Raw genomic sequence first — 23,031 nt, 5'->3', positions numbered from 1 at the left:
TGTCTCATGTCAGGAACTACTGCAAGCCTCTGCTATTGCTGAAAGATGCCATGCATGTTCCTTTCTGCCTGTCTGGTGAGAGCACAGCACTGCAATCAAAGAGCTTGAGAACACTGCCACACAAAGGAAACTTTTACCTAAATGCTTTAATCTTGCAAGATTTTATCAGCATAAAACCAAGCTTAAAGGTAACCCAAGATTAAAATATCATTTAACTTGTGTGAAAAAAAAACACAAACAAACTGAAGAACAACATGTGAACAAAGGAAGAAAACCAAATTCTGTGTAGCCCTTATGATAGCAGACCCCAGTTTGTTCTTTCCTATTCCATTTTCCTGCTGAGCTCAACCTTGCCAATTGTAAAAGAAATTCTCAACTTTGAAATAATTTCAAACACAAGTATCGCTTTTTCTAGGACAAATCAAATGAAATTTTTGAACTAAATTTCTTTGGGAAAACATTTATCAATAAAACAGAACTGGTCAAAGATAGCATTTTTTATGGTAGTGCAGAAAGACAAATGTCAGGATGTCATGAAGGAGCAGTGGACAGTATACGGAGAAAGTGCCTGTAATCTGGTTGACAGAGAAAGACATATTTTAAGAAAAAGCAGTACTGTACTTGTTAGTTCATCCTCTTCGATGTCTTCATCAAGTGCATAATTTCGAAGGAATTCTGCAAAAGCCTTGTTTTGTTTCAGAAGGTCTTGGTAAGATCCCATTTCGGAGATTTTGCCTTCTACCAGGACAATTATATGGTCTACCTGAGGCAGGAAACCAATGCCATGGGTCACCAAAATACGGGTCTGGATAGGGAAAAAGAGAAAAAAAACCACATCTCTCAGTTGTCATTGTTGAGACTAAATGCTGCAGTGCACTAATGCTACCCAACAAGTCAAATAATACTGCATTTTTGAGACGGGGAGTGAATTATCATCTTTAGGTGAAATGCCAAGAGAAATACCCTGCCCTTGTTAGTCAAATTAACTTCAAAAAATCTACATGAACTTACTATGCTTCCTACTACCTGCTGATATAGCCACAAAGGGAAGTAAAACAACTGAGTCATCACTCCCCTCTTTCCCTTTTAAGCACTGAGGCAGTCTGAGAAGATTGTAGCAGGAGTAGAAGAGGAAGCAGAGAGGTTGTAATTTGGTTGCATACTGCCAAAGACTTCTGTAAAATTAGTAAGCTGTTGCAGCTTCCTCACTGTGCCACCTCTGAGTAACAAGCAATACTAAACTGACAACCTTTACAAGTTCCCACAAATGCCTTGGTTTTGGACATCTCAAATAGTTGGGTTTTTAAAAAGACAGAACAGGTTTTTGCCTCTACATGTTCTGACTAGATCACATCACTTTTGTACATACCTAAATAGCAGCTCACCGCAGAATCTGTGCTGTGGAGAAAAGGTGTCTGCATTGCCAGTTAAACACAGAATTTCAGGAATGATTCAGCACTAAAGCCTCGGTGGTGAAACAACTTTCCTGTTACCCATTAGTGTTTCAGAGCTTATGTGCATTTGTAAGAGAATCTAAATGTCAGCTTACTTTTCCTTTAAGTACCCCATCTGGACCAATAACTTTGTCAAAGATGTGCTTTGCAACATGCGAGTCCACAGCAGAAAGAGGATCATCTAACAGGTAAACGTCCGAGTTACTGAACACAGCGCGAGCAAGGCTCACTCGCTGCCTCTGGCCACCAGAGAGGTTGATGCCCTGAAGGGAAGGAGAGAGCAAAATGTATCACACAACTGAGTTCAAATAACAGCTATGATTTTTTATGGCTCATACACCACCAGACACATGGATGCTAAATGAAACATGAGATGCTGAAGAGAATAACGCACTCAGAGCCAGGGAAAGGAACAGAACGCCTCTAAATCTGTTCGCTGCCAAACTTCCACTCACCCAGCAATCTGCAGACAGAATAAGCCTCTCACTTAATAAGCTCCTAAAGGGAGCTGTTAAAACTCAAAACAATGAAAAGGAAGACTGTCAACAAGGACATAAAATGAAAACACTCAAAGCAGGGCTGCAGCACCTGGAACATCTTCCACGTCTCTCATCTTACATATAAATCCATACATTCACACAACTTCATGAAATCCATCTCAAATTTAGTGGCCTATGAAAGAAGGCTTTGTTGGCAATCACTGACGTAAAAGTTTCTCATTAAAATGAGATGTTAAGGGATGATCATATTACTTTTTTTACTTGAAGCACACCATATGTTCCCTCCCTTTTTATCCACACAGGAATAGGAAGGACCTCAAGTATTCTGGCCAGATGCATGCTTACAGTTGGACTACAAATGGAGATGCTCTGATCCACCAGGGCTAGACGTGCAATTATGTGATACAGTACAAACACTTAAAGTTAGGAACATGTTTAAGTCCAACTATCTTCCAGAGAACTGCCTGCATGTTTCAGCACTGATTGTAATAGGGATGCTGTCGTAAAGATCAAACCAAATCAAGTGCTGACTCTACAGTGTTCTCTTTAGCTTGACAGACGAGGAATCATCAAGCAGGTCTGACTTGAAAAAAATTACCTTCTCTCCTATCTCAGTCTGATCTCCTCCTGGCAGCACTTCCAGGTCAGTTTTTAAAGCACAGGCCTCCAGGACATTTTGGTATTTTTGTTCATTAGGAGCTTGGCCAAACAAAATATTATCTTTCAGTGTGGCATTCTGGATCCAGGCTTGTTGAGGCACATAAGCGACAGAACCCTAGAACAAGATAGGAGAAAGGAAACTCCAACTTATAATAAGCATCGATTCACGCTCACAACTCTGATTAAGATCTTCAGCACACATATATGGATCCTGTTTGATACGTATTCAAATTATACATATATGTGTACTAATTGCTGATCCACAATTGATTGAATCAAGAAAGTAATTTCACGTAAAACACAAGTAAACAGGTGTGGACAAAACCCAAATAAACACACAGACAAGCTGGCACAGGAGCAAACAACTCCATCTCCAACCTGATGTGCACTGCAAGCAACGGTAGGCGTAAGAAGCACATTTCTATACCATTGTTAAATGGCATTAGAAACAATACCAACCTTCACAGCCACTTCTCCTTCCAGCTTTTCCATTTCACCCAGGAGTGCAGACACCAGAGAAGACTTCCCACAGCCAACATGGCCAACAATAGCAACCAAAGCACCATTGGGGACCAACAGATTTATACTGTGGAGGAAACAGGCTGGAAATTAATTAAATATTAGTTTACTAAAGACATTAGAGGTCTTTTAAATGGGCTAAAATACACAGTGACAAATCAGCCTGACCTCAGCCTGACTGGGTATAGTAAGCATAGCTTGGTCACCTCTTGGTTTTCTCCTCTCTTTCTCATGTACAGTCAACTGTAAGCAGAACTGTAGGAGTAAGTGGAAACCCAACATTAATCCATTTTCTTGGTTGTAAATCAGTGGGATTGGTAACAAGCCTTCTGAAACCCTTTGCTGTGTCACGTCAGTCCATCAGCAAGTCAAACAGGGCTAATAAGCCTTTTGAAAGCAATCTTCCAGAAATATTTTGGGTTTGATTTTAAAAACCAGGAGCAACTGTACTGAAGCAGTGAGTGAATACATCACACCTAAAAATGTCCAAACCATTTTACTAAAATATTCCCAGTGCTAATAAACAGGGTTCACAATTACAAAAGACAAATTAATCTTTCCCAGTAAAAAAAATCCTTTACTGTTTTTCCCATGATGTCCTAAAAGGTACTGCTTTGGGTCCCAGTTCTGAAGGTGATGTGGAAATGACTGATGGACAGTCTCTTCACAGTGTCCTTCACTAACAAAATCAACCTGAACTTCTGTTTGCAAAGATCCTGATGCAGAACTAGGGCTTTAATGCTTTTGCAATTCTTCCCCAAGAGGTAGTTGATATTTTGCACACTGCAAGAATGTTTTGTTTTTAATAAAAACATCAAAGCAAGAAAACTCAAAAACATTACTTTTTTTTTTTTTTCTTCTTCCCATTATTCTTTCCCTCTAGCTGAGTTTTGCCTTACTGCTATTTTAGGAAGTCACCAATTAATTTTTAGGCCCAGGTAGCTAGCAATTTGTGCTGGAGACGCATGGTTCTTTCTGACACAAAACCCAGAACACTGAAGTCAACCTGGCTGCAGATTTGGTTGCCTGAACCAAAGCAGCTCCTTTGAACTCTAAGCCTCTTGCTGGCAGGTTATCCATGTTAGCCTGTTAATGTAATAAACTCAGCACAGCATCACGAACTCCTCGGACTGAGAAGTCTATGGACACTTATCAGGTTTCTGTGATTTTGATCTGACAACAAAGCATAACATAGGGAAGTATATGCTTCCAGGCAAATTTTGTTTGTATTCATACAAATAGGCAAAAGAGTAAAACGTATACCTCCATAGTCTGGAAATGGCATATGTATAGCCACAGGGATGCACCTGCTACAAGAACCTTAAAAGAAGAGACTACTGTTCACATGCCCATGAGCTAGAATTAAACCCAAACCCAGACATCGGAACTGCCTTCATAAGCCATCAGATCAATTTAATTTGTCCACTGCTTCAGTTAAAAAAAAAAAAAAAAAACTATTTAAGAAATTTACCTAGCCTTTCTGTCCTTAATAGATAACTAGTCTAGGCTGGCTGCTGTGGAGTTAAAGCTTTACAGCACTGTTCTATAATGCCTGAATACTATGAGGCATGAGTATTAGCTAGATGTTTTAAAGTCAGACGAGATGGACTACGGGGCATGTGGTAACAACCTTTCCCAGAAATAAGCCTGCAGATATTAGCAGACATTTTTCAAACAGACCTTCCAAGAGCCAGAAAAAAGGGAAGCAAGTAGATGTATTGCAGTTGCATAAAGAAATCTTACTCTTTCAAAGACGGCTTAAGGTCCTTTCCCCAGCTGAACGTTGCATTTTTAACACTGATGGTGTAGCCTGCATGACAAAAATGCAACAACAGAGAAGGCAGGAAAACTGTTACACAGAATAGTGTGACTGAGAGACTTGCACACAAAGGAACCTTTACAGGTTTCATGTACGCTGCAGTTCCCTTTTCTATTGGTATGGGAAGCAGAGTCTTGTGATTGCACTGGGTCACGAGATGGGAATGTTCATCAGGGTGAAAATAACTGGTTGCAGCTTAAGCTATAGACAGTGAGCTTACAGACCTATGGAGCAGAAAAGTCCTGCTTCACTCTGTCCAGGTGAGGCTGGTCCCAACATTTGCTGCTCAGAGTAGTTCTCAGAATCCGTGTGCAATCATTAGCACAACTTTACTTGAGAAACCACTTTCAAGTCAGTAGGAGACCAACAGCATGCTGTTGACTTTGATGATTCAGATTAAATTTGCCTCTGCACAGCTTTTTGCTTGCCACAATAACAAGTCACAGATCTGCAGGCTTTCTTCACCTCCTGTTGGAGCGGTGTATAACAATAAGCACATGACAGCTACACAGCCATCCCTCCTCCTTCTCCTCCTCCACTGCATCACACACAAGAGAGGTTTCAAACCACAGCATCGCCAAAGTCCATTACAGGAGAAAACACAGCTTTTCAGTGGTTTGCTCATTCTTTTGGGAATACTGTGTTTGCAATAGAATAAAACAAAACTCCTGTTTATAATATTCCTGAGCATGTGTGCAGTGTGAAAGGTATGAGAAGGTCTTGTTGACCCTAGTCAGTGGATGTACTTCATTATTCAGTGCCGTTAGCAACCATTATATTGTAGATGCAAACTCAGGCCCAACAATGCAGTGCAAAGCTCAAAAATATAGCCAGATACTTTTGTAGTTCCCACATAGTCTAAATGACAAAACACACACTCTTCAGAGAAGAAATAAAAAAAAAAAAAGTAATATTGTTGTCGTTTGCTTTTTGCTTTTTTGCTAACTCAGCCAGTCCAAAACAAATACAAGATGCTTGTTGTATTAGCATAGTTTAGAAAAATACTGATCTCTTTACCTGGTGCAATCACTTTTGTTTCCACACAATTTGGATCAAGCTCATCATGACTCAGGAACTGCTGTATTCTTTTTAGGGAAACACTTGTCTAAGAAAAGAAAGCAGCATTATTTTGTCATTCTTTTAATGGGGACTTAATGCTCTTACTACAGAAAAGATAAGCATGCAGAATGGCTTAAGCTTTCACCCCATGGGCTTCCTGAACAGTGACTCATTCTTTCCCTGCAAGCAGTCTTACGCTGAAATTCATGTTTTTAACTGTGAACTTTATTAGACGAAGCTACATTCATCTGAGTGAAGCAAAATTCACATATGTGAAATGCCACGCACACAAGCTTACTCAGATGTCTAGCTTTCTGATACACGGCAGCACTAATGAAAGGATATTAGAAAGAAAACTAGCTAACAGGCAGATACACGGCATCTCTGCTTTCCAGAAATCAGAGCTATCTGGTGTTCTTTTTGTATTTGAAACGACTTATGCACCAGACCTTCCTTACCTGTGCAATGTTGCTAATGACTTGTGGAAGCATATTGAGGGGAAACTTCAGGATATTAAACAAGGAGAGGGAGACAAAAGCCTTTTCTGCATCCAGGATATTATTCTCATCCACTGAGACATATACAGCAAATGTTGTCAATGCTACCTGAAAGCCAGAAGGTGAGTTTACTGTGAGATGTGTGTAACATTTTGACATTTTAAAAAGCGGTCAAGCCCGAAGCATATTAGAAATAAATGCATCAACAACAATATCAGGAAAATTCTCCGTATTTGACTTTTTCAACATGCTTGTCATATGAATAAGTTGATACTTGTTACCAACAAAAAAAGGCATGCAGAATAAAGTAACCGTCAGATTATTAACGGCTACATTTAGTTGAACTAGAAGCTTTAGGTGGTGAACTACAGAACTCTGGTAAATTCAAATAAGTGTTTATCTAGCTGTGGTTTGGCTTTGCTTCCAGCTCCACCTAATCAAATTTACCCATTGTAAACTGCAGGCTAAGCAAACAAAATTTACTGATCAATAAGAAAGGCAGTAACAGCCAAGTTATTTGCTGGCTCGCTGTATGGCAGGGACCATGCATTGCAAAGGTACCTCCCTGCGCAGTACACCAGCAGTGAGCAGGCAGAGGAATGTGCACTGAACCCAACTTGAAGGAAACATGAAAGAGGCATGATCTGGAGGCCGTTAAGAACATTTTTACAGGCTTGGGCCTTTGATCTCAAGAACTGTTGGCTAAGAACATTTTTGACAAAGCACTTATCTGAATGTTTTTATGCATGCAAACCAAAACTCTTCATGCAAAAGGGATCGTGGTGCAAAATAAAAAAAAAATTGAGGAAAAAAATCATTTCAGAATTGACAATGTGACATTCAGGCTTTATATTTTTACATTAAAACTTTTTTTTTTTCCTAAGGTAGTAGCATAATTTAACAGCTCCTTCTCCCACTAAAACAAACAGAGCACTGTATGAGGAAAGGCAAAAATGAAAGCGTAAGACACTGACTCGACTGACTCAAAGCTTTTTGGTGAGGAGTTTTATACACAGGTATCTCAGATGTTTCAAATTCTAGTTTCAATTTGTTGTGGGAAATACTTTGAAGTGGTTGGAAATTCTCCTGAGACAGCTATTCTCAGCTTCCACTGGCAGGCTTTACCAATAAATACTTTGATACTGATTAACAAATGGGCTCTAGATAAATAGAAACCTTGCTTCAAAGCACATGAATAATTTTTATTTTTTTTTTAGAATTATTTATATATTGTTCCAACTTACAGTTGGCAAGTAGAGAGCCTATTTACGAACTTCACACATCCTTCAACGATATGCTTGTACAATTTAAAAAATCATGCAAATTCAACTTACCAGGAATGGTGCGCTGATCCATGCAAAGGTGGACAAAGAATTGAGATAGGCAGATTTTTTCAGAACTCGCAGCTCATTCCTTCGTATCTCCAACACTTTTTCTGAAAATGATGGCTCCCAAGCATACAGCTTCAACACCTTTATGCCACCCAGAATCTCATTCATTAATTTAATGCGGGAATCTTTATACCGCATTTGTTCCACCTAGGTTATTGGTAAACACAGGAGACAGTGTGTCACAGGAATGACTAGATGAGAGCTTTAAACATGTTGTCTCATAGCTGTGATGGTCCTTGGGCTATTTCTAAAGAGGATGCAAAAGGAGATTAAAGAAAGCTAGACCATTATCAGTAAACTCACTGTGCAAGTCTATACTTCCAAAGAAACCGGGCATCCAAGAAAATTATTGAAAAGATGAGTATGAAAGCTTTCTACTCATCTTCAGTGTTAGGAGTTACATTTTGAAAACTACCCTTAAGAAAAATTTGGGCATTTCAGAAAAATACCATCCTACTTCCTTTGATTGCTTCAGATTTTTTTTTCCTGATATGTAGTTTTATTTCTCATGGGATCCCTTGAAATTTGTGGTTACTCCTAGTTTATTTTTGTTCTATACAGTAGAACACAGTGCTTCATTCAGCTACTTCACAAAAATCAAATCCCTGCTCAGCAGTGTAGACAAAATAAAAAATTGTGTTCACACACACCTAGTTATGCATCTCCAAGCACGTTATTGAGGGCAAGGGAAAAAAGGAATGCTACTATTAATATGTTAGCATCAAAGAGATTTAATGGAAAGTCTGGATGTCTCTTTAAGGCATGTAATAATGCCACTCTGTTACTAAGGTTGTGTTTAAATATTATCATTTATACTTGTTTTCCAGCTCTTACCCTTTTTACATCAGTAGCTTGATTTCTCTTTTAAACCTTTCAGCCAGCCACTGACACAGCACAAACTACTTACGAGAGTTTTGTAGCACAAAGCCAGAGGGCACTATTATATTGTTTTTTCAACCTTTCTTGACTAGAGACTAAGTGTAGGGAAAAAAAAAAAAAGGAATAAAAGATATTTTTACCACAAGATAATAATTCAAATTTAGCCCCAGCTCAGTAGCGATGAAAGTCAACACTGGCCATTAATATAAGAAACAAGTTGCCACATTTCGTTTTCCATCTCTAAAAAGTCATTCATAGCTCAAAGAATTACATTTGCCCTTTCCCTAGACATTCCTAGAAGAAGCTGCCAGATGAAGGGAATATGGAGACAAAAATTTCTTGCTAACCCCAGAAGCTGTTCCAGCAGCATGAGTCACTGACTCAATGCCACACCTTTAAATAGCATTCGATTCACTACGGAAAAAGTACTATCTGAGAGGATACAGTTATTAAACTTATCAGTACAATCTTTCTTTTAAGTAAATTGGTGCAAATGGCACTTCAGAAATGGCCAAGACACTGCTGATGCCTTCACTTCTCATAGCACAGTTAGAAATTCAGATAATGCCACCTTCTCTGCTGGTACCTTACCTGGAATGCTCTGGTTTTCATTGCTATTGCAGAGTTGAATGGGATAAGTAAAACCATCACAGCAACTCCTGCCAGCACAGAAGGCCCTAAAGCCTTGATTGAAAGAAAAAAGGTAAGTTGTTGTTGTACCCAAGTGCTGCTATCCCCTATGGAGAGCATTAAAACAACAGCAGGTTACAGAAACTTAAACGTGTTGCCTCACTGGTGAGCACTCTGCATAGACAGCTAAACTCCTCCTGGTGAAGTATTCTGATTCCACACAACAACAACGAGAAGACAGAAAAATAAGACAACATCCAGCCTGAGTTACTGTTACACCAGTACTGGTGACAGCAGAGTGCTTTGTGATTTACCTGCTAAGTGGTTCCCAGTGGGAGAGGGAAAAAAGTCTGAACTAACGCAGATACAGAGCTATTGAGCAAATCTAGAAAGGAACAAATAAGCTACAGAGAAGGGATTTTTCTGCTGACTTCTCCCTGACCTAGGGAACTGTAATTACTGAATTAACCCAGTGCCCTCAATATGGATAAGAGCACACACAAACTGCTAACTACCAGAGCTCTGCTTACCAGCAGAGCAGTAACTCATAAACCTACTGCAACTTTATGGCTCTGGAGAATAAATCAGTATAGTTACGTTGGTGCTACTGCTTTACACAGATTAACTACAAGGAAACATTTTAAAGATGAAAGCCAGTGCTCTAACCAAACATGGAATAAACAAGAAACTTCACTGAAGCAACGGAAAAAAAATATGTTTATTCCAGGTGAGATTTGTTTCATGCTGACTCACACAAAACTTCTTGTTATAGCATAATATGATTGTATGATTTTTTTTTAAGCACTTCCCTCGAGTTCTCATTTGTATCTACTACTGGGAATACAGTGATGAGTCCAAAACTGCACCTATCAAAGCGTCCTAGGGACAAAGGAAATATAAAGGCTATCTTTGGTTTCAAATGTGTTATCTTGCCTGCCAGCTGAAAAAAACAACTACGAAACTAATCGATCTTGTACACCAGTGCAAGTTATTTTACCAAAACAGGCAGAACAATAAGCTTAAAAAAAAAGCAGTGGTGGGTCAAAAGATCAAAAAAATATTACGCTTGTACATCATTTAGAAAAATTCTGAAGAAATGTGACAATGTCTGTACCTGCCAGAGGAAATATAAAGCTAGAAATATCTGGAGTGGCGCAGACCACAACATATTCAGGAAAGTCATCAGATCCATGAAACGCTGGGCATCCACTGACATCAAGTTGACAATTTCTCCAACAGTAGATGAGCGCTTTGCTGAGTTTGTGATGACTAAGGACTGAGAAATAAGAGAGATTCTTTGGATTCACAATCTTGATACATATGAAGAAACATGGAAAACAAATCCTCAAGTATTAAGAAAACACAATATTCCCCATGAATGTGATTCACCAACAAGAATAAAATGATTCTCACATCCATTAATTCTTAATCTCCAAAGAAAAAGACTTCATGACATGGTTTGCTTGTGGTGTTTTGGCCCACAAAGTGCTTCCAGTCTTACCTTTCTGTATATCACTCCAGTGATCCCAGTTCTCAGCCTCATCCCAGTAACAAAGCAGTACTGGAAATGCTGGTGAAGTATGAGAGTCTGCAGCACGGCACAGGTAAACATCAAAGCTGCAATCAAAAATCCCCACCAGGCTGGGGCATCTTTGTTCTTAATGAAGCTGATTAATACACTGTTTTTCAGAACATTAGCGAAGGAAAAGGAAAAAAAAAGAAAACATACAGCAAGTTTAATGGGACATAACATAGCTTCCCTCAGCTATGGCATCCTGCCACATCCTCTCTCTAGCCACAAAAAGTAAACAGCTCTCCAGGATGCAAGCTGAGTTATGACTTCAGCCAAACAACATCGCAAAGATACAACAGCAAAACCTGAGCTTTGCCAGTGAGAAAGTCCATTTGTAAATGAGCCTGCAGAAAATGAAATATGACGAGAAAGTCTAGATTTCCCCTGCGATCTGGTGTTCAAACACATGGCTCAGTGTCTGGGCTTTGCCAAGCAGACCCATAGGGCAAGAGGTAAATGATACATTGTAGGACACTGCAGTAAAGCAGGCAAAGCCAGCTTCCTACCCTCCTACCCAAATACTCTTCCAGCAGCCCAAGCACCTCTGCCTGGGGTGCTTTCCCACAAAAAAAAAAAAAGCTAGATTAAAAGACATCCTTCAGGATGGATGCACAGAAAGTTCTTTACTCACACTTTTTTGGTAAAACTGTCATACCACTAAACTGGTTATCTTTCATCAATAACCATTTCTTACTGTAGACAGCTGCTCTCCCTGCAAGACCTGAACAGCTGTCATATAACAAACAAGCAGAACAACTTATTGCAACGTCCAGCATTCTCAAAAATCACATTTCTGACCCCAGACTACTGACCAGAGAAATGAATTTTCAAAATAAGAGAGGAACAGATTTGGATCCCTTATTCAAATAGCCAGCAGGGGGGAAATAACACTTGGAAACTACTAGGGAGGCCCAAAGCCTTGCTTTAGAAGCATGAGGTTGCCACAGCTTCAGATCTGAGATCTTCCTTTTGCACAACACTGTTCATTCATGCCTTAAGTGGACAGCTTCAGAAGAAAAAAAATCTTCCTCAAGATTCAGCAATCTTTTTAGAGACAGAAAACTATTTTACGTGCAACTTGCCAGACAGCCATGGCTTTTTCATCTTCTTTTGCCACTAGAATTGCATTTTCCAAGACTGCAGGAGTTTAGACTTGAGCAGAAATTCCCCATCATATGCCTTGAGATATCACTGACAACATATCCAGGAATTTATGCAATTTTGAGAAATTCCCAGAATAGACTATACTTAATGTGTTCCCAGAAGGAAGCCAGCTGCCTCCTCTTCACTAGGGACGCTGGAAGAAGACAGACTGCAAGCTATTAATGTCACCATATTGGGCTGGACCCTCTTTTCAGCAAGTTTCTGGGTATGTCACAAACCACCCACAAAACAACAGTCTCTGAACACAGCTCCACATTATTTTAAGGCACTCGTATAGAAACAGAGCCCTCCTTTCTTCCCCTCCCCATATTCACCTATGGCCCCCATCCAAACCCTTCATGCATTAACAGGACCATGTGCCGTTCCATAGGTTTGGAAACAAGAAGCAATGGTTTGGTAGAAAGCAACTGCCATTCTCTGAAATGCTGGTATTCCCATCATTATGTTTTTCTTAGTTAATGATTAGCTGGCGACATTTTCACCTCAGGAATAATACTAACAGAGAGAAAAATGTGGGGATTGTGCAGATAGCCTTATGGATCTGAATGACCAGTGTCCCTGAAGATGGAAAGTAGGGATGTTCCTCATACAGGGAGAATTTGAGGACATATCAGTTTTGTCAAGCTCTTGCTTTTTCGTTCCTCTTTTTTTTTTGAACCATTATTTTCTGTTACTTGGAAATCTACTGCACATTCTCGTCACTACGTACTGCTAAGAATGCACAAACTCATCTAAAGTCTCCAAAATCTATCCCAGATGATAGCAGCACTGCCAAAGCACCACGTACTTGAGCATCACACTTTATTTGTATTGTCACACTACAGCTGCCACCACCAACAGCCCATATGGGTATCAGATATACAGAGACTACTGGATCCAGCAAGAAGTGCTCTGCATTGATTTCACAAATAATCTTTTAGAACTGTGAAGAAATTACTTTGGACTGTTGCACAGCACAACAGGTAATTTGTAATCCAAAGCTGTCTATTGGAGATGGGTGATTTACGAATCTTTCATTTCAAAGAAGCTTGTCCAATTTGCAGCTTAGTCCACAACAAAGAACTCCTGTCTCAGGGTATTTCAGGGGGAAGGTGGGGAAACTTACATATGCAGCACTGTGAGGGAAACCAGTTATGCATTTCAAAAATAAATACTGCATGCCAATGCCAAGCCTCCATAGAAATTGCACATAGAAACTACTCACACAGTAAACCAACCTTAAGAGCTGAGGGTTGACAAAAGAAAGTAGGTCTTGTATCAGCTTGAAGAAGGAGCCGATTAAGAAGTATGGTCCAAAGGTCCTCAACAAAGCTTTGAGGAAGGAAGGCTTTCTGTTGTGCTTCTTGTCTCTAATCAGAACTTCTGCCTCCTCTGGACCATCACCAACATGATTCAGCACATGGTTAGACTTCTTCCTATATGTCACATCTTCTTTCCTAGGGGAACAAACCAACTGATTAGAAACAACTGATGATGAGAACGTCATTGCCCTATGCGTACAGTACTGCAGTGACATCCAAAAACCCAGCTCCTTTCTTTGCTCTGCTACAGCAGGACTCCTGGCAAGATCCGGACACATTCAGGGATAGGCCACTCTTGTGTGATGAGTCTTGATTTTTCTGCATAACATCCCTCAAAAGGATGAGGTGTACCCCACAAGCCAGAAAGCCAATCACCTGGGGATGAGAATGAGGCCCAAAGGAGTAGGAGATGAATGGCTGACTTCCTTTGGCAGCCAACTAAATTGACCTTGAATCTCCAGTTTCTTCTAAAAAGATCCTCTAACAGTTGGTATTTACACGCTACGAATAGGCACCCTCACCTAATCCTTCTGAGACTATTCTTTATTCTATCACTAGCTGCACTAAACCTTTACCTTTGTCTGGTAGCACAGCTGTTTTCTGAGAAGTCTGAGTCCCTCTGGAGACAGGCACTGAACCACATGCCAAACTAAGAGAGGAAGCAGGCACGGCCCGCTTCAGAGTTTTGCATTCCCGGGACTTTTTCAACAGAGTACAAACCATAGGACCAAACAAAAACCTCCAAAGCTGAGCTATCTCTGAGATCTGGGACACAGATGACCAAGTTCCTTCCAGAAGAGAAACTCTGGATTTAGCTGCCTAAAGTTTACTCAAATGACAAATCGAGCAGTTAAAACCTGTTAACTCTCTCCGAATGCAAGATAAGCCAATGAAAGCAAGATCTTCTGCAAAGATCTTTAAGAATGACCAAGGATAAAGTCACCCAAAAAGTTTGTGCTGCTCTCCAGGGCTCTAGGCGAGTTTTACAGCGGAACCTCTTGGGTTTAGGTGCCTGACTTCTGTAGCCTATCAATAAAGATTGGGTGCTCTGAAAAATTACTTCCTTCGTGAATTACTCTCAAAGAGCAGCCTGGCAGCTTTTCTATCAACATGTCCCAAATTGCTGTTGAGTCTTGACGGCTATGGGACCTAAAGAATAATTCCATGAACATCAGCCAGGAAGTTTAAATCCCAAATCCAGGTGGAGCATAGAAAAGGAAATGAGTCAGGGACACATAAGCCTTATAAGAAGGGACAGATGGAAGAGAGACCCTAGGAACAGTTGAGACTTATAAAAAAGGCATTTGAAAAATAACTTGCAAGTACTACCAAGTGGGGTGGGATTTATGATTCTTCATAAAGAGCATGCAGAATTTTTTGGAGCTGGCTGGCTACAGAGGCTGATGATTCCAACAGCCTACGAGCGTTCAGAATGATCACTGTGGCTAACAGCCCACAGGTAGAAACTTGTTCACATCCTTTCAAATGAACGCATGTGCAAATCCCAATTTCTTTGTAGTAAAGTTTGAGGGTGGGGCAGGGGAACCTAAACCAGACAAAATTTTTTTATTGTTTTGTTTCAGACGTGAACAGTGTTGTCTTTGTTCTTTCAGATCAAACCTGGAGAGTTTATGAGCAAATCTTTATTTTCTGACAACCAGGCTGTTACAACTCATTGAAGGAGAAACAGGACTACTTGCCCATGGCTTTGTGCTATTAAAAACGTTTATTACAGTGAGCTAACAGCAATGAAATAATTCTCTTGCAGCAAAAATTCCAAAGGGAGAAAAAACACATCTAGTGTTTACTACGGGTAGCTAGGTGAGGCCAGGATTTCAGCAGTGTGTGGGACTCGTCACACCCAGTTTTTTCTCCAAGCAAAAAGCATGTGCTTGGCTTCCATTATTTACAGCTGAGCAGATAATACATGCTGATTATCTCATGGGAAACACATAGCTTTCTCAGTGGTAATGACAAGGCCCTGTATCTTTAATTCATCTACATAAGCAAAGCCTCTAAAATCAGAAGCTAACTAAAAAATGAGGCAAAAAAGGTTCCAGTGCGCTCTCATCCTTCCAGCACAGCTCTAGCTTTCTCAGAAGCAGCAATGCACTTACCAGTAAAGTAAGCAAGCAGAGACTTCAGCCATACAGTCAAATGAGCAAAAGCAAAGGAAAAAGACACTAGCATGCTTTATTATTATTGTTATTATTATTATCTATAATGATTTGAATCCATGCTGATCTGACTTAAATCCAAACTAATCTATTCTGTAACTCGTTAGTAGAGAATCATTTATTAGCAATTATTTAACAGTGATTCACAAGGGTGCTTTAAAAGAGAGCTGTGAAGCAATATGCAAAAGGAGTTTTGTAGGTTTAGGTAAGATAGGAATATGATAATCATTACAATTAAATAAATCTGAAGCTTTAGCTATGCCAGAATTGCAACTGATTAATTTTTTAGAAAGAAGTCATTACCATGTACACTGCAAATATTTTCCGTGACACTTTCTACACATGTGGAACTGAAACAGCATTTTAATATCATAAAACCTTACCGAGAGCAGATCTAATCAGCAGAGTTTTAAAAAAAAAGAAAAGCCTTTCCAATGGCTTCCAAGCAACTACCAATGATGTTATTTGACATGAAGTAATTAAGAATACCTACTTATATATGAAGTATAAACAGAGCCACCCAGCTTTCAGAGTTACTTGAAACGGCAATCCAGAGTACAGTGATTTGCTTTGTTTCTGCTCTTTTCCCCACCTCAGAATCATTAACGTAGTCACCACAGAATTTTACCTGAGCTTAATATAAGCCAGAATTTATGGCTGAATTCATTGCCAACTGGCCCCAGTTTGTATGAATAATTTCCAAAATGCAATGAACCCCATGACAAAACCCCAGACACAGTTTCTGGTTTTCCAGCAAAAGTTTTCCTGGACCCCAGGCACTTCTGTAAAATGGCTGTGCTCTTATTATATGAAAGCCTGGGGCACTAAGATTCATGTCTGTGCAGCAAGAGACCAGAACCCAGACAACGCACGTTATTCCGCACCGTAAAAGTAGAGACATTAAGTAAACAAAAAAACAAACCAATCAACCAACCAACCAAAGCAAAACCACAACACACACACACACAGAGCACTAGTGGACAAGCTGCTGGTGTTAGTGCTGGAAATCTTTCAAATTTTAGCTGTGAAGTGGAACTCTCCACATCATATTTAGCCTTGCCAAGAAGCTTATGACTTTCCTAATATTATCACATAAAAGGGTCTTTCCAATTTGGCGAGGATATGCACAGAAAATAACAGAGGAAAGCTTCCATATGGAGAAGAAATCTCCACAATGAAAGGAAATGGAAGGCCAGGCATCCTCCTTATTGACATTTTTCATTTGAAGCACACTATTAGCACATCTATTTGTTTGGAGACGTTTTGGACACTAACCAAGGAGTTAGGAACAGAGAAGGAAATACAGTTACACAATAGGTAACTTCTTAAGATTAGACTGGGACAGAACATGCAATAAAAAGGATATCCTCTCCAGCATAGATGCAACTATACGCAAGTAATTCTGACCCTCATTTCATTTCCATCAGACATCATGGGAATTTTGCTGATAACTTTTGAGGCAACAGGAGCAGGGTCTCAACTCTTAAAGTGTGCTATTCCCCACCCTATATATACTATACACTTCACTTGTTGGGATAGTTTCATATTTTTATTGGTAGGAAGTGAAGAATTATTTACTGCTAAGAGCCTTCAGGCTAAAATTAACGTCAGGCCAAACCCTCATGATGGCGATAATCAAGAATTCCTTTTGTTTTATGGTGCCCAGAAGTTGTGTTCTAACATGCCTAGGAGGGATGCAATTATGGGGTTAAGACATCTACCAACTCAATAATGAAAGTTATTCATTTTCTCCAATCCAACCAACTCATTCCCTTCTGCTTATACATCTTCAGCCCTTCTCCACATGGTAAATGACACTACCTGCCCATGCAGATTTTAAGCACCTAGTTAAAAAGTGTGTAGGTGGTACACAAGCCCCAGAGGGCTCTTGCTTGCCTCTGCCTAGACATATTAAAATAAGCAAATTTGACTGTTAATATTAATGAGGAACAGATGGAGTAAGAGCCAAGTGCCACGTTTAGTTGGCTCACTTCCAGGGATGAACAGCTCATTAGTGTTGAAATGACTCAGATCAATCTCCATTTGCAGAACTGTTCATATACTTACTGTTTACACTCTGCTTTTTCCTTGTCCCATTCTTTACTTAGTTGTTGTACAATACTTTTTGAAGTATCATCTTCATTCAGTGACCACAAATCCTTATCTTCAAGGGGTCTTTTGTAACCAAGAATTGCCATGCTGCATATATGGAGAAAAACAGTCCAACTCAGTTTGGAAAAAAAAAAAAAAAGCAACTCCTAGCAACAACTCTGGGACTAGTTAGCTAACAAAAGCAAGAAGATACATCTCCACAGAAGAAAAGCAATAATTATGCCTTTATTTCCCTTTCCCCATCTCTATGACTGCACTTACGGAGAGCATACTACATAGTTCTCATTACACGTACATTTTTCCTAAAGTGATATTTTCAATTAAATACAACAAAAACCAACATCCAAAAGCCTTTGAATGAAACTGCGGTGTTAAATGAAAATACTGAAGATTTAGAAATAAAAATAACGGAGTCTATCTGAATTAACTGTCAGAAGCGAAAGAAATGCAAAAGTAAAGCTCACATAAATTAAAGGAAAATCAGATTATTCTCTCCAAATAAATGAAAACTACAACTGTAAGTGAAATTTTGCCAAGGGACAGAAACGTCTAGCTGCCATAAATCTCTACAGAAAAGCTGAAAATTCAGAACTCTAGAAGTCTAGAAAGATCTCACTCTAACTAAAATGAATTTTACATCGCTGTTGCCAGGACAATAAAGCTACATGGATAGAAGAGAGAAGATCTCAACACTCTCAACCACTTTGGAAAAAACAAGTCTTAACATGACCTTTGGTAGCTATGCCACTTCTTTATCATGGAATAAAAGAAAACCCAACCTCACGTCTGAATCTTTAATATCATCCCATATTACAGCAGTATCATCAGTTGGTAATAATCATTTATATACATAACCCAGTTTCCTCTTGCACAGGAAATGTCCTCATAAAAAAGCATTCACCCATGAACCTGAACAGGAAACAAAATGCATCTCCGCTGGGTGAAAAGTTGCCACTATTACCTGCAAGTGCAACACAGTCTTACAACTTGTTTCAGGTCACACTCCAGCATGTGGTAAGCACAACCAGACCGCATATCCTATTAGTCACGTCAAAATTGCTGCCACTACTTTTCAGAAAAGAAGTTTGGGAAGTATGAGCACTCTAAAAGTGGTTTGTAAACATGCAAACGGTGAAAGTGCTGACAGTGCTGTGAATGAAAGAGCATCCAACATCAATTACTTGCAGGGACAAAAACCTCCATATTGGTAACTCTGTACAACACATATCATAAATAGAGTTTAGGGCTGTCAGCTGTCCAACACGTTGAAAAGAGAGGCTCACCTTGTAAACCACCAAAATGTCAATCTTGAGAGAAAGCCTGAAGTTAACTCTGGAGATGGATTCTATGGTAAAGTTATAGGGCGAAAAAAATCAAGATATTTACTATTACTTCAACAAGAAAATAGTCTACTTTGATCAGTTTTGCTATATTATATGGTATATTACATGTATGTACCTATGTCCTAAAAGGACATAAAAATTGATTTATTTCATTTTCCCATGTCATGCAGAACTCCTTTCATCTTTAAAAACTGCTTAATATATTGCCTTTAAATAACACTTAAGTAAAGTGAAATGTCATTCTACAGTTTCTGAAATGTTCATTCAGGAAATGAACTCAACTTCTCTCTGTGTCTGGTTCAAGCATAAATCTAATTATAGAGACCATTTTATGAAACGGAGAAGAAATTTAACCTGTGACACCACTGATACCTTCTATTATTAAAGTTTTTCCATATCTATTCTCAATACATATAAAATTGGTTTATTGGGTCAACCCTTAGAGACTTCAGCTAAATGAATGTTAAGCAGGTAGAAAACCATCTTCATAAAAATTGCCCTTGGAATAATTAATATTACACTTTAGTTTTCATAAATGCAATTTATGAAGCAGCAAGTAGGAGAGTTGCTTTCACCACACAGGTTTCAGCCATTAATAATGGGATTTGAAGCCTTTTTCCATTATGTGTCACCAGTACTCTCCATACCTATTGTTTCTTAAGAGGGTCACCAACTACAGCTGGAATTTCAATGACAATCCAAAGATTTTTTTCAGTTATAAGTATTTTCAGTGGGACTCTCAAAACATGATATAGTCTGTAAAGTATTAATAATGCACATAAAAATACTTACAGGGTCTGTATTAACAGGGGAAAAAAACGGAGGCTTTTCTTTAAAACATGAAAGAATCAACTCAATGATTATCAAAGCAAAGTAGATGTAAAATGTGGCAAACCTGAACCTTTCGTTTACATGGCCCTAAAGGGAAAAAGAAACACAGTAAATGGTAGTTATTATTGTATTTCAACCCACAACACACATAGATACACTGTGTTTCAGCTTCTTTTGGCAATTCCTTTCTTCCCCTACAGTTGAATACTGCGAAGTAGTTGCTAGCAGGAATTATCTTACAAAAGTATGCACATACCCTGTAAAGTGCCTAAGAAAATGCTTATCTCCAAGCTTTTCATTAAATTCTGTCAACTTCAAAGTGCTTATGCATCTTCACTGCATGCAGACACCCTCTGGAATCAGGACTACATGACATCCTTTTAAATTACCTCCAGGGGCTCTTGCCAGATCATGTCGTAAGCATAGAAATTGTCAACCCAGATCAGAGAACATACATTTTCTTTAGTATCTTCTCCCTGACAAGCAATCAGCGTCAAATGCTTTCAGAAGAAGCTACAAGAAAAAGCACTGCATTGTATAACAACAGTTCCATCTGCTCTAGAGATATTTCCTTTCCCACTCATATGAGTATGCAGTTGACTTAAAACTTCTTGCTATGAGTGTATGTCCCTTACACGGTTCTTTCATAACCCAGTGCAGTTGTGAATGCTCTTATTGTTCACTTAAAACTTTTAGTCCTTAAGTGCAAGAGAAAGAATATTTATTTGGTTGTTGGCAGTTGCAAGAATAGGAGGGATACTACCACAGATGTTCTAAGGCTCTGCACACAGAATTTTAAGTTCATTAAGAATTCAATCATTGATAGTCCAATATTTGTACTTATCCACCAGTACCACAATTTTAAAATTGACTTTAAGTAGTGTACAAGAGGGTCTCACCATGATTGCGGCTACCTTCTGAAAAAGCTCTACACAGATTGTCATTTAAGGTTTGATTCAGTTTCTGCTGGAATATTTACAACAGTCTGACACAGCAAGATCCTTGGTAAAAGGATAACACTGCTAGTAGTTTAAAAAAAAAAAGTGTATAAAAAAAAAATCACCAAACAGAATCAACACTGATTTCGCTGAGGAGAAGCAATCACCTTAATGTTTTCCAAATACTCTCTTTCATTCCTAGTCTTTGATGATCTAATCACTGAAACAATCTGCTTTGCCCTACTTAGTGAAATTTGTTTCTGTGAAAAACAACTTTCTTACTGTGGGAGAACCTGCTATGCTTTCAAATTGGAATCATAGCAGCCCAGGTTTGTTTTCTCTCCCTCCAACTTTCTGGTCTCTATTTACAGCCACAGTTGGAGTCAAAATGCTGTCCTCACCACATCGGTCACTGACAAAAAGAAAGCCTACGGAGTTGTATAATACGGTCAAGCTGCTGGAACAACAAAAGAAGGAACATTACTTATTAAAACTCATTATCTTCGATCACTGCCCATTCCTATAGAAGCATGGCAGGGGGCTTGAAAAGAGAAAGGGAAGGGAAGGAAAACAAACAAACAGTGAGAGCCTGTTCATGTGTGTTGTGTATATGCGTGTGCATGTACACACACACACACGAAGTGTTGGTACAGCCCTCAGATGTCTATCAGGTTTCCAGTATAGCCTCAGGCTAAGCAAAATCTTTGACATTACAGGAGAAACCCCAGTTCCCTTCAAGTTAGACCAGTCTGAGTCAAGGCAATGGAACCAAATTTCTCTTCCTGGCAAAAGCCAGCTTCAGGTCTGACTCCAAACTTGGTGATTCATTCCCTTCACAGAGATGTTAATGCTACATTTCCTGTTCTCCAAGTGCTAACAAGGATGGCATGTTACCTGTGCTGTTGTAGTCATGATCTTAGACCGGAGAGGCCCCACGGCGCAGAGCACAGACAAAAACCAGAAGATAATGAGCACCCCAGAGGACTGAACTCCTCTCAGTCTTTCATATTGAATAAGCAATGTAGCTAACAGCTGTGAAAAGTAAGTACAGGAACATGTGAACACAATCCTGTCCCACTGCTCCCCTTATTCACACTCTCATTGGCAGCAGGACCACTTTGAAAAAAGGCCCCATCATAATTTTACAGAAGTCAATGACAAAACTTCCCCTGCCTAAGGGAAGCCTAGAATAACTTTATGAAATAATTTGTTTTTTATCATTTTCAGAGCCTCTGCTACATAATCCAATTTTTAAATCAGGCATTGTACCTAGGGCCACACACAATTAAACTTTAGCTATAAATATATTAAACAAGTTTAAGACCTGTCATTTCTCCTGTCCAGATGGACAATCATGACTCGTCTAGAAAACAGCATTAAAAATAAATTAAGCTTACCAAGGGAATTAAAAACTTAATGGGCAAATTTTACAGCTTCATTTTTCACACAACGGCCCCAAGCCTGTTTGTTATCTTAGGTAAAGCAAATTTGGTTTCTGTTTGATGGAGGAACAACCAACAGATAAGACAGACAATCTGACAAAGTCCAGTACAATACTGAACAATGCACAAGCCAAGCTGTATCGTATCTCCCCGTTTAGGCAAAGTCATACCCAAATTCTCTCCACACCTGGATCACAAGCCTGGAGAAACAGATGAGAGCAAGGTGGGAGGCAGAACAATCTCTCTATTATAAAGATTTCAATTTACATAGGTGAGTCTGCATGAGAGAGATGTCTGTAACTGTGGTCTCTTCAGTTGGCAAAATTTGTTTCACTAATCCAAATACTAATCATTCAGTTAAGAGAGCACAGGGTTAGACAATAAATGTAAAGGAACCCCTTTCCTCCTTCATGCATGTAAGTAACAGTTTTCTTATTAGTCACAATTAACAGAAACAGCTACGAACCATAGTGATGCCAACAATCAACGGAGTCACAAAATAGACTGGCGGTGGTGTTCTGCTTTGCAGGAGCTCATGGAAAGAGTAGAAGAGATCTGCCCAGCTCACACACCACAGCAGGACACCAAACAGCTGAAAGTAGTCAAACAGAAACAGCATTTGGTAAACTCATCTCCAAGGGCAATCACAGGGCTAGCAAAACCACTATGATTCCAAGATTCCCAGCGAGACAGAAAAACAAAACACTGCTACAGTGACCAGCTGCATTTAGGCTAATGGAAC

General features: G+C 39.3%; 1 protein-coding gene across 2 annotated transcripts in view; it reads right to left on the bottom strand.

The window, feature by feature from the left end:
- ABCC3 (ATP binding cassette subfamily C member 3) overlaps nt 1-23,031 on the bottom strand; it is a 48,471-nt gene that overhangs the window by 10,774 nt on the left and 14,666 nt on the right. For both annotated transcript variants that reach the window (XM_083805681.1, XM_083805682.1), the window contains exons 3-19: nt 22,756-22,881; nt 21,742-21,879; nt 19,871-19,996; nt 19,019-19,080; nt 17,691-17,822; nt 13,363-13,581; nt 10,910-11,087; nt 10,523-10,684; nt 9,370-9,462; nt 7,843-8,046; nt 6,470-6,616; nt 5,970-6,057; nt 4,877-4,943; nt 3,074-3,200; nt 2,553-2,729; nt 1,550-1,717; nt 622-805 (exon numbers count right to left, since the gene is read on the bottom strand). In XM_083805681.1, the coding sequence (XP_083661807.1) occupies nt 622-805; nt 1,550-1,717; nt 2,553-2,729; nt 3,074-3,200; nt 4,877-4,943; nt 5,970-6,057; nt 6,470-6,616; nt 7,843-8,046; nt 9,370-9,462; nt 10,523-10,684; nt 10,910-11,087; nt 13,363-13,581; nt 17,691-17,822; nt 19,019-19,080; nt 19,871-19,996; nt 21,742-21,879; nt 22,756-22,881 (2,398 nt within the window). The remainder of the gene's footprint in view (nt 1-621; nt 806-1,549; nt 1,718-2,552; nt 2,730-3,073; nt 3,201-4,876; nt 4,944-5,969; nt 6,058-6,469; nt 6,617-7,842; nt 8,047-9,369; nt 9,463-10,522; nt 10,685-10,909; nt 11,088-13,362; nt 13,582-17,690; nt 17,823-19,018; nt 19,081-19,870; nt 19,997-21,741; nt 21,880-22,755; nt 22,882-23,031) is intronic.

This window comes from Anser anser, assembly GCF_964211835.1.
Source record: "Anser anser genome assembly, chromosome: 19".
Classification (NCBI taxonomy): Eukaryota; Metazoa; Chordata; class Aves; order Anseriformes; family Anatidae; genus Anser; species Anser anser.
The sequence above is the reverse complement of the archived record's forward strand: the minus strand, read 5'-3'. Positions and strand labels throughout refer to the sequence as shown.